Source organism: Schistocerca gregaria, chromosome 5 (assembly GCF_023897955.1).
Source record: "Schistocerca gregaria isolate iqSchGreg1 chromosome 5, iqSchGreg1.2, whole genome shotgun sequence".
Taxonomy (NCBI): domain Eukaryota; kingdom Metazoa; phylum Arthropoda; class Insecta; order Orthoptera; family Acrididae; genus Schistocerca; species Schistocerca gregaria.
Genome location: NC_064924.1, coordinates 379,697,292 through 379,712,861, shown reverse-complemented (window position 1 = coordinate 379,712,861; position 15,570 = coordinate 379,697,292). Strand labels below are relative to the sequence as shown.

Genomic DNA, 15,570 nt, shown 5'->3' with positions numbered 1-15,570 from the left:
GGGAGACAGCAGGCAAGGCGGGAAAGAATTCTAGTTGCATTCGGTATGTTTGCCGGGAGGTCTCATCGTGATGTGGAGAAGGCCCTGCCGGCTGCTATCGAGCGCATTGGGTGCAACCGGCTGCGTGTAGTGGCACATGTCGGCACGAATGACGCCTGGCGCTTCGGTTCTGAGGCCATCCTCGGCTCTTTTCAGCGGCTAGCTGATTTGGTGAAGGCAACTAGCAACGCACGTGGGTTGCGTGCTGTCTATTTGTAGCACCGTACACAGGCTTGATCGCGGTCCTGTGCTTTGTAGCAGAGTGGAAGGTCTAAACCAGAGGCTCAGACGGCTCTGCAACGGTATCAGATGCGAATTTCTCGACATCGGCTAACGGTTGCAGAATTGTAGCGTTCCCCTTTAATACGTCAGGCGTTCACTACACGAAGGAGGCGGCTGTTAGAGAAGCGGAGTACGTGTGGCGTGCACATGGGGCCTTTTTAGGTTAGAGGACCCATCCCTTGGCAACAAAGACGATTTGCCTGTTAAATCAGCCACAGCAACCTCAGAGAATCTTGATCCTCACAAATTAGATATATAAAAGAGTAATATGACTTTATTAAACTGCAGGGACATCCAAGGAAAGGTCCCTGAATTAGTATCGCTTACTGAAGGTTATAATGCACAGGTAGTATTGGTAACAGGAAGCTTGCTGAAGTCAGACGTCAATGACAACGAAATCCTAAGTTCAGATTGAAATGTTTATCGTAAGGATAGGTTAGTCGCCAGTGGTGGCGGAGTGTTTATTGCAGTAAAAAATTCGATAAAACCTAGCGAGGTCATCACGGATTCCGAATGTGACTTAATCTTGGTGAAATTGAGTATCAAAAAAAAATGATTTAAATGGCTCTGAGCACTATGGGACTTAACTTCTAAGGTCATCAGTCCCCTGGAACTTATAAATACTTAAACCTAACTAACCTAAGGACATCACACACATCCATGCCCGAGGCAGGATTCGAACCTGCGACCGTAGCGGTCGCGCGGTTCCACACTGTAGCGTCTAGAACACCTCGGCCGGCGAAATTGAGTATCAAAGAACGATCAAAAGTGATGATCGGATGCTTTCATAGACCACCTGGATCTGTAGCTGTAGAGCGCTTCAGACAGAACCTGCAGAATATCATTAGTAATTTTCCTGATCATGCCGTTGTAATTGGGGGTGACTTCAACTTGACAGGTATAGATTAGGAATGTTATGGAATCAAAACTAGTGCCAGAGATGGGAATCGCATGGCATTGTTCAGGATGTCTTGTCCGAAAATTATCTTGAAAAGATAGTTAGAGAACCAACTCATGAGGGTAACGTCTTAGACCTCCCGGCAACAAACAGACCTGAACTTATCGAATCAGTTAACGTAGAAGAAGGTGTCAGTATTAATAAGTCTGTGACAGCATCTATGACGACGCGTTCACCAAGGAATGTTAAGAAAATGAGAAAGATGTATTTGCTCAGCAAGTGTGGCAGGTAACATATTTCAGAATATCTTAGCACTAAGCATAAAATATTCGGTAATGACGACGAAGATATGGAGAACAAATGGAAAAAATTCAAAGACATCGTTCAATATTCCCTAGACAAGTATGTTCAGAGTAAGGTTTTAAGGGATGGGAAAGATCCACCAGGGTTTAATAGCTGTGTTACAAAAGCGCTACGTAAACAAGAAGCACTTCATGTCAGATTCAAGATAAGTAAAAACCTGACTGACAAACAAAAGCTGAAAGAAGCGAAAATGAGGTTAAGGAGAGTAAGGAGAGAAGCGTTCCATGATCTTGAAAGTAAAACGTTGTCAACGGACATGAGTAAAAACAATAAAAGACTTTGGTTGTATGTAAAATCAGTAAGTGGGTCACAATCATCTATTCATTCTCTCAGCGATACCACACTGGCACCGAAACGAAAGATAATAGAGAAAAGGCCGAAATACTGAATTCGCTCTTCCGAAGTTCTTTCACCGCGGAAGATCATAGCACTGTCTCTCCTTTGAATCATCGTGCGAACGTCGAAATGGCAGATACTGAGATAACCGATGGCGGAATTGAAAAGCTGCTACAATCGCTTAGTAGTGGAAAGGCTTCAGGACCATCCTATAAGGTTCTATAAAAATTATGCGAAAGACCTTATTCCCCTTCTAGCAGTAATTTATCGTAGATGGCTTGAGGAAGGCAAGGTACGTAACGACTGAAAAAAAGCGCAGGTCATTCCCGTTTTTAAGAAAGCCCGTAAGACAGATTCACACAATCATAGACCTACATCGCTGACGTCAGTCTGTTGTATAAATATGGAACATGTTTCAAGAATTATGACGTTCTTGAAAAATGAACATCTCCTCTGCAAGAATCAACGTGGATTCCGCAAGCAGAGATACTGAGAAACTCAGCTCGCTCTGTTCCTCCAGGAGGTCCACAGCGCAGGGGCAAGGCATTTGATTTCAGTAAGGCATTTGACACCATCCCGCTTCGCCGTTTAATGAAAAAAATACAAGCTTACGGAGTATCTGAGCACACCTGCGATTGGATTCAAGACTTTCTTGCAGACAGAACTCAGCAGGTCGCTCTTAACGAAACTAAATCGACAGATGTATAGCTACAATAGGGTACAATAGGGAAGTGTGATAGAACCGTTGCTGTTTACAATATATATAAATGCTCTAGTAGAAAGCGTCGGATGCTCTTTAAGGCTGTTCGCAGATGATGCAGTTATTTATGTGAAAGAAGCAACGCCAGAAGATAGTAAGAATTTGCAGAACGACCTGAGAGAATTGATGAATGGTGCAGGCTCCGGCAGTTGACCCTGAACGTAAATAAATGTAACATATTGCGCAAACATAGGAAAAGAAATCCACTATTGTACAACTACACTAATGATGACAAACAGGTGGAGACAGCGTCTGCCGTAAAAAATATAGGCTTAACTATCCAAAGCGACCTTAAGTGGAATGACCACATAATACACATAATGCGAAAAGCAGACACGAGGCTCAGATTCATCGAAAGAATCTTAAGGAAATGTAACTCATCAACGAAACAAGTGGCTTATAAGGCACTTGTTCGCTCGATTCTTGAGTATTGTTCATTTATCTGGGATTCCTATCATGTAGGACTGATAGATGGGGTACAGAAGATCCTAGGAAGAGCGGCGCGTTTCGTCACGGGATAGTTTAGCTGGCGAGAGAGCGTTACGGAGATGCTAAACAAACTACTGGCAGATATTACAAGAGAGGCGTTGTGCATCACGGAGACATTTACTACTAAAATTTCAGGGCAGTACTTTTCAGGAGAAGTCAGACAACATATTACTTCCCCCCACATACATCTCGCGTATTGACCACGAGGAGAAAATTTGAGAAATTAGAGCGAATACAGAGGCTCACCGACAATCATTCTTCCCACTCACTATTCGCGAGCGGAACAGGGTTGGAGGGATCAGATAGTAGACCGAAAGTACCCTCCGCTACACACCATTAGGTGGCTTGCGGAGTATAGTTTAGATGTGAATGGTGGGTTCCATGTGGTTCCCAAGTCGTGCAGCGACTGTAAACCGTGAAATAACCAAATATGCAGCAACCAGTCGCAAAATCGCGTTTTATTTATTCACTTTTGCAAATCAGTTGAAATCGATCAGCAAAAGTGAATAAATAAAACATGATTTTGCCACTGGTTGCTGCATATTTGGTTATTTTATAGTGTAGATGTAGTTGTTAGGGACGCCTAGTAGGTGTCGAGGTCGTTGGAGAAGGAGCAGGAACTCCGATTCGACGTGATGTTTGGAAGTATCAACCGACAAATTTTGCTGAAATAAGTTTGGGGAAACCGGTAAAAAAAGCGATAGAACCTTGACTCTTTCAAACGTGATTGCAACTTCATAGCAGTCGGACACAAGGGTCAATACTGCACAGTCGGAAAACTGGAAGATAAAACTGAATATGCTGGAGATGGTATACTACTAAAAATTCTAAGTACCCAATGGATAGCTAAGATAGGAAAAGAAAATACTTTCGGCAGAACAGGCACAGACGTCGCGCTACTACTTACTCGAGGAATTCTATTAGTGAAGATCTCAGTGTCTTATCCAATTGTTTATGCACGCAATGTTGATGTGTCACATTAGGGGTCACAGTATGGGTGGGGTGTTCATAAATAGTTCCTGCAGAGAATTTAGTGTTATCCACTATACTATAGTTTATGCAGATAACACAAAACTACCTGACTGTCAATTGACTGTACTGATATGAGTTCCCTCCTGTCAAGTGATCGGCCTGCGAGCTGAAAACTTTGATCCTGAGCTCTGATATTTTTGATCACTGAGACTACTCTGAACATAGCTCAGCTCAGATTTAGCAATGATCACGTGTCGACGAACTTTTAGGCCCCAGTAAGATAGAGAAACGATACGTAGTTTTGTCGATAGCTCTCCAAACACACATGATCCCTAGAACGTGTGTATACTGGCCACAGTTCAAGCGGACCGAGAGGACTCCTACGATAACTCCAGTCTACGTAAACTAACCCTGAGCTAGCACTTAACTACACGGAGAGTGATTAAGTAAACTATAGCTTGAACCACTTCTAGTGCTTTTAGTTCAGAGGTAGTAGTTGCATAACTTCACAACCCAAAGATTGGTTAGTGAAGTTATAAATCAGCCTTATAGGAGAAAAAATTTAATACTTAAATACGGCGAAAAAATGAAGAACAAATAAAATAAAATTCATGGCATGAATTTTACTTGTTTACGTTGATATATGCTAACTGATATTGTCTAAAATCGAGGAATATCACTCTCTGTATGAATCTTTGCTTAGTCTGCATGACATGGGTTTGAATCCATATGCAGGACGAGACGGTTCGTCGCGTCATTTGAAGTTCATAATAAGTACGGTATGTTACTTTGAAGAGGAAATCATGAATACGACAAATGTACTAGGTGAATTGGCTATCTGACGTAATAATGAGAGTGGTAACATTTCAGGTATGTCATTTATTGTAAAACATGTTAGCTTACAAGCCTTAATGACAGTCTTATCTGTGATATGGTGTTCCCTGATATTTTTAGTATCGTGGTATTACTGTACATCTTGAGTTGTTGCGATACAGAGCTGTGTTTTCTAGTGGTGACTTTTTGGAACCATTTTCAATTGTCAAACGACTGTACTAAGGAGCGATTAGAGGACCTGCTAGACAGCTGCGTTATGGGGGTTGCATGCGAATCAGGCGAAATGTAATTCACGTCGTTTGGATACTTCTGAGCACGACTTTACTTTTGAACCAGTTGGAAAACTGCGCTCAGGTAGCTTGGATGTTAGTTTGTAGATACCTTATGGCTGCTTCGTAATACACTACAGCACAACCTGGGCAGGAAAACCAATTTCGAATTTGATTTACCTAACACAAAGGTAAAATTTCGCATGGTCACTTACATTATTCATTGGCAAGGCTCCGTACATGATTGAAAACAGTCACCTCACATGTAAGTGGAATCTCGAGGGGCAGAAAGTGGACTGCTCAGGAACATTTCGCCTTACCTGAAATAACTTTGTCAAGATACGTCATGCTCATGACGCCGTCGTATGTCAGCTGTCCGTCAGACTCCTTCAGTGTGTCGTCCACCTCCTGCTGCAGCTTCCTCTGGATGTCCTGGTTCCAGGCCAGTTCGTGCAGCGCAAATCCCATAGTTGTTGCTGACGTCTCAAAGCCCGCCACGAAAAACACGACGCATTGCGCTGCAAGCTGTCCCAGGCCCAGTTTCACGTCCTCTGCAAATATGTACAGATAAAGTGGCATAACATGAGAAATGATATTCTTCTTTTCATCTGCAGAGGATCTGACAGAGTGAAACTACCTTAGACGAAAGCACAAACCACTTAGCATTGAATATTAAAGACTGTTAGCGTTATTAATTCGTTATCATTAGCTTCTTATTCATCAATGCAGCTTAAATGCTGTAATTTTCTGCACTTTCAGCTCAGTACTTCACATAACAGGACTTCTTAACTTCTTGCAAACCTGTACGTACAAGCTTAAAAAGAAGTAGTAACAACGAAGAGGATATTTCGCCCGTAATGACTGTCACAATAAATCAACTTCTCTACTCTGCGTTCCGTACCAGCCATGTATTTATTAAACAGAGAATCCATGGTTCCTGCAGGACTGTTGGAGCACCGCCGGAACTACGGCTTTAACTTACACAGTATCATCACAAGCAAAACAGACGAGTCCCATAGGATCTGTACAAAAATTGAAACTATTTTGTCGCTTTAATAGATTATTAATGAATATGGAATGCGTTTTCCTTTCGTTTATATGTGATTGCTCAAGGTAGTTCGTTTCGGTGTAGTAATACTGAACAAGCGCTGATTTGGACGCTCTTGTGAAACCTAACTCCTTGCTCTCTACCTTTCCTCCTTTCACACATGCTTGAACCATCGATTTGAACTTAGGCTTCGGGCAACGCTACCTCCTACTATGACTAAATCTCACCGATGCATTCGAGAAATTTCATTAAGCCCGATTATGTAAGAGTTTTCTAAGAGTAGAAATGCTAATGAGGTGGCCGAGTGTGGCAAAAAGTTAGCTACAAAAATAAATATTTCTGTCGGTGGATATCGAGCAATGGGACATCGAATGTGTAAGACTACGATCAATTCTAGGAACCTAAGTATTGCACTTATTACGTATGATCTTGGTGAGCATCTAGCCACAGAGATAAATGCAGTCTTTATCATTTTTCTTTTATAATATCTTATTGTTTATATATTTCCTACATTTTCATTCATTTGTCCGTTATCATTTTAATAAATGATATCTGTTGTTGTTACCTAGTACTGTCGCTTCGACATAAAAATTGCCAAGCGTTGTGTCAACCTCCGTTATGATTCGTATTGTTGCATATGAGTGAAGCTCCTTAAGTCATGATCTGTCACCAAGACACACAGTGCAACGTGTTTTGAAAAATGCCGTTCTTTCATTGTGTCCATTGCATAATTTTATGTCAGTCTACTGACTGTATGACCTGTTGTTATCTCCACAATGATGAAAAAACTGTTTATCGTTAGTTCGACCTCAATTGTGGTCCGTAAGGTTGCGAGTAGGTGATTTTCCTTATAATTTCGTTCGTTGTGCAGACACGTATTAAAAATAAAAATATTTTGAGACGATAGCTAAGGCCGGCAACCCCTTAAACGAATCAACCCGATAAAGTACTGCACAAAATGGCATCGCTTGGTTTTTATAACGTCAGCGGATTCCTATCATGCCAGCTATTATCGAAGTCCTGTTGGTTTTACTATAAGACGAGCTGTATTGTCAGCTACTTGATTTTAATTAAATTTACATCATGTACCTTAAATTATTATTAAAACATGTAGATTTCATGTAAGTTGTATAGCCTGTCGATCTTCGCCTCAAGCAACGTGTTAAAACCTAATGGCTGTTAGTCCTCATTTCGCCACAGTACCGACCACACATCTGTATACAATGTATGTGCCTAATGTTGGGTTTCTTGAACGTTGAAATGATCGTCAACTGCCATAGTATTCACATGTACCACGTTACAGCAACATATATGTGATTATTTATGTTACGAAATGATGTAAATACTGACTGTGGCGGGTACGAAGATGTAACACTGGCCACAAACGATGAAAAGCTGTTTTAAATTATGTCATGTGTGGATGTTGTCATTTTAAAAGGAAGTTATAACGATGTGTGGAGCCGTAAAGATACCAACAATAATCAAGACTGGTTCATGGAACGTATTCTGTAATTAATTCGTGTTTATATCTTGAACCCTGCGACAATATTACATGCTGTTCTGTAAGCTGTTAAACGTTGCTAACGTAATAGAAAATCTGTTGTACATCTTAGATCTGAAAATGGTTAGATTGTTAGCCGTAACTAGTAACCAATCCAAATAAAGAATATATGAGTGATCTTGACTTCATGTGTTTTCAATACGTAACTTAAAAAATTTCCTCTTTTACAGAAATCCTTTCTTGTATAGACAGTCCGCATTTTCTATCCTCTCCACTTCGACCATAATCACTTATCTTGGTGCCGAAATAGCAATACTCGACTTCTACTTTTAATGTTATTTCCTCATCTATTTCCCTCAGCATCTCCTGATTTAATTCGACTATATTCCAGTTCCCATGTGTTGCTGTCGCTGATGATCTTCTTACAACCTCTTATCAAGACGCTATCCATTCCGTTCAACTTGGCTTCAAAGTTATTTGCTGTCTCTGATAAAGTTACAACGTCATCAGCAAACCTCAAGTTTTTATTTCTGCTCCCTGAACTTTAATTTTTTTTTACAAATTTCGCCTTCGTTCCCTTTACTGCTTGCTCAGTGTACAGACTGCCTTATCAACTGTGGCTTCGTTTCCATGTCCTTCGTCTCTTCGTTACTTTCTCAGTATGTTCGTTAGATTGACAATTTTCTCTTTGGTATGATTGCGTCCTATTTTCGTCACGAGCTAGACAGCATTATTTTTTAAACCTGAAACGTCACACCCATTTGCCTTTTGCTATCCTATCTATAACATAAGGTAGCTCAGTATTTGACCGATAGACTTTGTAGAGACAATTTCTGTTGTTGTTAAGGGGCATTTTCCTTGCAACCCGTCTATGAGCTATGACCATGAGTCGTCCACAAGATCAAGTAATTGCTCATAAATTGCACTCATGTTCAGAAAAAAAACGTAATACCTTGAACGACTAGAGATAAGACATTTATATTCACAGGACATGAACATTAGAATGTTCCGTAGAAATGATTAGCATTTCAGTCACCTCGGTTCAGCTTGTGTTCCGTTGCCCAGTAGACACAGGTTCTGCCATGGACCCTAATAACTTGTTCCATGCGTGAAGGCATCGATGCGTTTAAGCGCGAATAGTGTCCAATGGTATAGCTACACATACCGCATTCACCTGGTTCCAAAGTTCATCCGTAGTAGCTGGCACTGGGTCACAGTGCTGCGCCCTTCTTTCACCATATCCCACACATTTTCGATTGGCGACAAGTCTTGTGATGTGGCGGGAGAGGGCAAAAAGCTGACATCCCGTGATACCAAGAAGGTATGTGTTCGTGTAGAAAGATGTTGTGGTGGATTGTCTTGCTGAAAAAAAGGCGTCTCGGGTGTTCTGCCTAAAGGGTATGGCCATGGATCACAGGATGTTATTCACGTAGGTCACATTGGTCACAATACCCTACACACGCACTAGCTGTGATTTTTGGTTGTAGCCAGTAGCACCCCGCATCATAAGGCCTTGAGCTGGCGCTCTATGTCTTGTGCAAATGCAGTCACTGTGATGTCGCTAACCCTCTTCTTGGTGAACCAAGATGCGGCTACCATTTTCAAACAAACAGCACCTAGATTCATTTGAAAACACTATGTGATGCCATTCTTGTCCATAAACAACTGCCGTCTAGGATCTTTCTGCTCATTCGTCAAAGGTAGGCGGAAAAGTGGACCACGCGCACGTAACCCATGCCGTAATAAATGGCAACGGACTGTCGTCTCTGATAGTGTACGATGTGTTACACTGCTCCACTGTTGCGCCAGAGACGAGGAGGGCGCATATCTGTCCTGCAATGCCATTCGGATGAGGTGTCGATCTTCTTCAGGGGTGGTCTGGGTGGTGCGACCTGGCCCATCTCGACATGTTCTACGGCCTTCCTTGAACCATTCTGCACGCACCCGTTGCACTGCCGAAACGCCTTGACCCACACGAGCAGCTATTTCCCGGTTGGATGCATCACATTCTCTCATGCCAATAATGCACCCTCTTTCAAGCTCACTGATCTGATGGTACAGTCCGCGCATACGTCTATGGGGCATCTAGCACGTCTGCTCAAGTCACACTGACCCATTATCTTCGGTTTATAGATACAACGAGAGCTGCAGGCACATTTTACTTGTAGGTGGTGTTGCGCCGCGATACCGGTGTTGATCTTGAACCCGCGAGCTGACGTTGTTCAAATACCAACAATTTCTGCAGGACATACTAATGTACATGTGCTGTGATGATAAACGTCCTATTTCTAGTCGTTCAAGGTGTTCTGTTTTTTTCTGAACATACGTCTACGTTTTCTGATAGGTGTATCGCAAAAAATTTACAATAGGTATCTAGTCTACCCTGAACCTTATGATAAACTAGATACTTTCGCAGCAATGGTCATCCACCACCGTCAAGAAACGCATGCTTGTTACACTCGTAATGTACACTACTAGCCATTAAAATTGCTACACCAAGAAGAAATTCAGATGATGAACGGGTATTCATTGGACAAATATATTATACTAAAACTGAATGTGATTACATTTTCACGCAGTTTGTGTGTACAGGTGCGGAGAAATCAGTACCCAGAACAACCACCTCTGGCCGTAATAATGGCCTTGATACGCCTGAGCATTGAGTCAAACAGAGCTTGGATGGCGTGTACAGGTACAGCTGCCCATGCAGCTTCAACACGATACCACAGTTCATCAAGAGTAGTGACTGGCGTATTGTGACAAGCCAGTTGCTCGGCCACCATTGACCAGACGTTTTCAATTGGTGAGAGATCCGGAGAATGTGCTGGCCAGGGCAGCAGTCGAGCATTTTCTGTATCCAGAAAGGCCCGTACAGGACCTGCAACGTGCAGTGGTGCATTGTTCTGCTGAAATGTAGGGTTTCGCAGGGATCGAATGCAAAGCCACGGGTCGTACCACATCTGAAATGTAACGTCCGCTGTTCAAAGTGCCGTCAATGAGAACAAGAGATGACCGAGACGTGTTACCAATGGCACCCCACATCATCACGACTGGTGATACGCCAGTGTGGCGATGACGAATACATGCTTCCAATGTGCGTTCACGGATGCGACTATCATGATGCTGTAAACAGAACCTGGATTCATCCGAAAAAATGACGTTTTGGCATTCGTTCACCCAGGTTCGTCGTTGAGTACTCCATTGCAGGCGCTCCTGTCTGTGATGCAGCGTCAAGGGTAACCGCAGCCATGGTCTCCGAGCTGATAGTCCATGCTGCTGCAAACGTTGTCGAACTGTTCGTGCAGATGGTTGTTGTCTTGTAAACGTCCCCATCTGTTGACTCTGGGATCGAGACGATCCGTTACAGACATGCAGATAAGATGACTGTCATCTCGACTGCTAGTGATACAAGGCCGTTGGGATCCAGCACGGCGTTCCGTATTACCCTCCTGAACCCACCGATTCCATATTCTTCTAACAGTCATGGGATCTCGACCAACGCGAGCAGAAATGTCGCGATACCATAAACCGCATTCGCGATAGGCTACAATCCGACCTTTATCAAAGTCTGAAACGTGATGGTATGCATTTCTCCTCCTTACACGAGGCATCATATCAACGTTTCACCACGCAAAGCCGGTCAACTGCATTCGCTTCAGAACTGCTACAAATTCGTCGGACAACTGGCACTGCTAAGAGTATCCTACGACTTCCACATAGCTGGCAACGGATTATACACAATGCTAGTGACTACTTTGAAGGTCAGTAAAACTTTGAAACACGTATCTATTTTGTACGAGCTGTAAATAAATAGTTGCCACCTTTGTAGTTTTAAATAGTTAAATGTGTTGTTCTCGGGTGCGGCCGGTTGTTAGCATGAATGTATTGTGGCACCACATAGTGACCATGCAACTGTACCTCCCTGTACTCACAATCAGCATTCTGCCAGTCTGTTCATATTCGTTGAAAGTCAGTCACGTAATAATGTACTCCTCTGGTTTTTATCTGAGCCAGGGTAGGTATTCTTTTGTGGAATATGGATGTTTCTAGTCTTCATGTGCTGTATAGATACATTTTGCTACATGTGTCTTGACGCACATTGCTTGCTATATGCTAGTCTTTAGTGCCTCCATACATTTGTATTACATATGTATGCATTTATATATACATATTTTGATGATGGTTAATGTTGGAACGCGAAAAAATTGATTAGTAAATGAAGGAATACTCGTTTATAGTTTTCTCTGTATCACATTTCCTTCATTGCGACAATTTCAACAAATTGCAGACCTCGGGAAAAAATTGTGAGTTAGCTTTTCTGCCGGCCGCGGTGGTCTCGCGGTTCTAGGCGCGCAGTCCGGATCCGTGCGACTGCTACGGTCGCAGGTTCGAATCCTGCCTCGGGCATGGATGTGTGTGATGTCCTTAGGTTAGTTAGGTTTAAGTAGTTCTAAGTTCTAGGGACTGATGACCACAGCAGTTGAGTCCCATAGTGCTCAGAGCCATTTGAACCATTTTTTTTGTTAGCTTTTCTATTGTTTTCCTAAATCACTTGCGGCAAGTGGCGAGGTGGTTCCCTTCCCTGTGCTCCCCGGTCCGAGATACATTTGCATAAACAACTTTTACACTGATTTTTAGTGTGTGTTCTGGATGGATCACGCTAGACTGTGCCACTTGACTGATTCTGATTAGGAATTACTTGCAATTCGTTTCCACTTGGAGTACAGCAGTTCAGTACTACAACTATGAAAACTATAGATGGTGAACATTACTATAACCGACAAATTGCAGGGACGGATTCCTTACTGGAAACAGAGGAAAAAATCAATATAATTACACGTCTCAAATACACATTGGTCATTGTTTGCATCTTTCTTGTTATTTTGTGTCTGTAACTGCCTCATGAAATGGTTTGTAAAATCATATAACGTAAAATCACCTCCTACTTTAGACAAATGAAAGCATACTATTTCAAGATTATGTGCTGCAACGTAATCATATAACACACAGGGAAATTCAGAGGGACATACTTGTATCAGATTGCTTCTGGCTGCATTTTTCGTTGGCAGATTCGTTGCCTCGCAGTTGCATGAGTAAATGTATGAAATCTGCCCTCGACGTCCCGTGAGTATCTCGATCGTGCATCGTGTTCTTCACTAAACTCGTGAAGTAATTGTCCACATCAGCAGGCACCGAACGGATCTGCAATTAAAAATAAGATCTATATGGTTTTTTGAGACAATTTCAACTTTCATAGCAACTACAAAAACTACTACAAAATGCAGGAACAGAAACTGTTACCTAAATCACCATTGTCAGACAGTGGAAAATATTGAGCAGCATAATTTCGTATTACACCAGGAATGATAAACAACGAACAGAATCTAGACGATATATTAGATCTGTAGAATTATGGTACGCTTGGAACGAATCATGAAAGTACTTTCAATGCAAACCAGCTATAAATCATACTTCACATACTGAAGTCATCAAATCAAAGTCACAAGGACTTATGTCCGGGGAGTATGGTGGATGGTACAGTACTGCCCAGTCCCATCGACCGAACAGAGCACCCACAGCTTGAACTGTATGCGCCCGCGAAATGAGCAAAATGATGAGTGGGTTGTGCAGAAACTGTCGCCGCTTCTTTTGCAAAGCTGATCGCAGGTGATGCTCCAAACACGATCAGTAATACTGTGCACTGACGGTGGCATTAGCTTCAGAACTGTTCCAGAGATTCGACAGGAAGTAGACCGCTCCATTTGCACCATCAACAGAACAGGCTCTGCTAACGGTATACTACGCCTTCCACACCGCCGGCAACGGGTTCTACACAATGCTGTTGTTACATATTTCATCCTCACCACAGCCGGAGTAACCTTCAGCTTCACGAAACCAGGAAAGCGGCTGTGGGCAGAATATGTGAGGGGAAAATATAAGAGATAAGCTAAATTTTAAAAAATTGCGAACTAATATCATAGAGGAAAATTCTTAGACATGTGGTTACCAGAATAGAGCAAAGAGAGCATAAATTGCTTCATTTCATTGTGTTTCGAGTCATTAATGACTTATTTAAATAAACACAGTTGTAAGAAGTCTCACACTGACAAATCATTCAGGGATACCAGCAGATGTAAGAAATAGTATAACAGTAAAATGTGTTGCAATGTGTGCAAAAGATGTGAGAATTTTTAATACTGTCCCTGGTGACTGTTTCAAAAAACTGGGCCATAAAGGTCTAGGAGCACATTATGGACAAGTCAGCGTTTCAGATGTCATGCTGCATCCCTCCACTATAAGCAGACATGTCAAAGAACAGGTTGTGCAATTTGAATCAGAGTAACTCCTTCCGTTATTACGGCAGTTAGTATAAAACATAGCAGTAAGAGATGACATATGGGCTGATTCACATAATCAGATGCAGTATTTGACGCTTACAGCTTATTACATAAACATAGATTGGTCTCTGGTGAATAATGTTTTGTTTACAACTAAATTCCTGGACGTCAAAAAGATCGAGGCAAATATTAAAAATGAAACACAAGTGAGTATGATTCACTGGAAGTTCTGTTCACCACTGCACCACTGCTGCACATTGTATCAACACAGAGGATAGCCACACTTTCAATGAAGGTAGATTGTTGTTAAATAATGCCGAACATTGCCGCAACAATAAATACTCCCAAATTCATTCTACAGCACATGAAGAAAAGTGATCTCTCTTATCTTTGAGATCTTCTTTGAAAAAACAGGTCAGCACACATTGGAATAGCTTGTACACTGTGCTTGAATCGTTACACACTCAGTACTTTGTTGTTGCTTTAGTGACGGAAAAGAATTCCGCTCACAGATTACAGGACATAATAATGAACATCCAGGAAGAACTGCTGGTTTCCTGGAACCTTTTATAGAAGCCACAGGCAAATAAGAAGGCAGAAAAGAACGTAACAATCGTTAATACTTCTTTTGTTTGGCAGCGTCAATGAAAAGGATTGTGAAGTGATTTAAATTACCGCAGTTACTGGTTTTGTTACAATAAGATTCTAGGCAAGGATGGATTTGTAACTAACTAGCCTAACTGATGTATTCAGGCACTTGTATTTTTTAACAGGAATCACAAGAGATTAAAACCAAAGCCAGACTTTTACGCCTGAGACATTTGTAATTACTTTCTAACATAAAACTGCTATGTTCCTTTTTGCCGTCTTTCCGTGATGTCAATATGCTTGACATAAATGTAAAGCAGGAAATTCTTAGTAGTGTGCGATAAAAGTGCACTACTTTTGCAGGTACTATATGCAGTCATTAATGTAATCATTTACTTATAATTAGGGCATAGTGTCTTATAGCCAAACGAAAGTATTATAGTTAGTGTATTATTTTATCGAAGCAAAACACATTTTTTTTTCGGGTACACCATCATACAGTTCTGTCACTTCTCTCTTTGTTGTTCCTTAACATAGAAATTTCAAGGACAGTGTCATCGCCGCACACACACACACACACACACACACACACACACACACACACACACAGAGAGAGAGAGAGAGAGAGAGAGAGAGAGAGAGAGAGAGAGGGAGGGAGGGGGAGGGGGAGATCGTTTCAAAGATTGGAAGAATAACACAATTTCCGCTGCAAATGAAGTAGATATCCATATTTTAATGGACACTGGAACTGATGATTACGTGTTAAAATGGTTCTGCGGACAAGAAAGGGATCTACCAGTGATGGCTGCAGTTACGTGACATACTACACTGCTGTCCATTAAAACTGCTACAC

At 41.8% G+C, this 15,570-nt stretch overlaps 1 protein-coding gene across 2 annotated transcripts in view; it reads right to left on the bottom strand.

The window, feature by feature from the left end:
- LOC126273068 (probable cytochrome P450 6a14) overlaps positions 1-15,570 on the bottom strand; it is a 97,511-nt gene that overhangs the window by 26,858 nt on the left and 55,083 nt on the right. For both annotated transcript variants that reach the window (XM_049976473.1, XM_049976474.1), the window contains exons 4-5: positions 12,822-12,993; positions 5,563-5,793 (exon numbers count right to left, since the gene is read on the bottom strand). In XM_049976473.1, the coding sequence (XP_049832430.1) occupies positions 5,563-5,793; positions 12,822-12,993 (403 nt within the window). The remainder of the gene's footprint in view (positions 1-5,562; positions 5,794-12,821; positions 12,994-15,570) is intronic.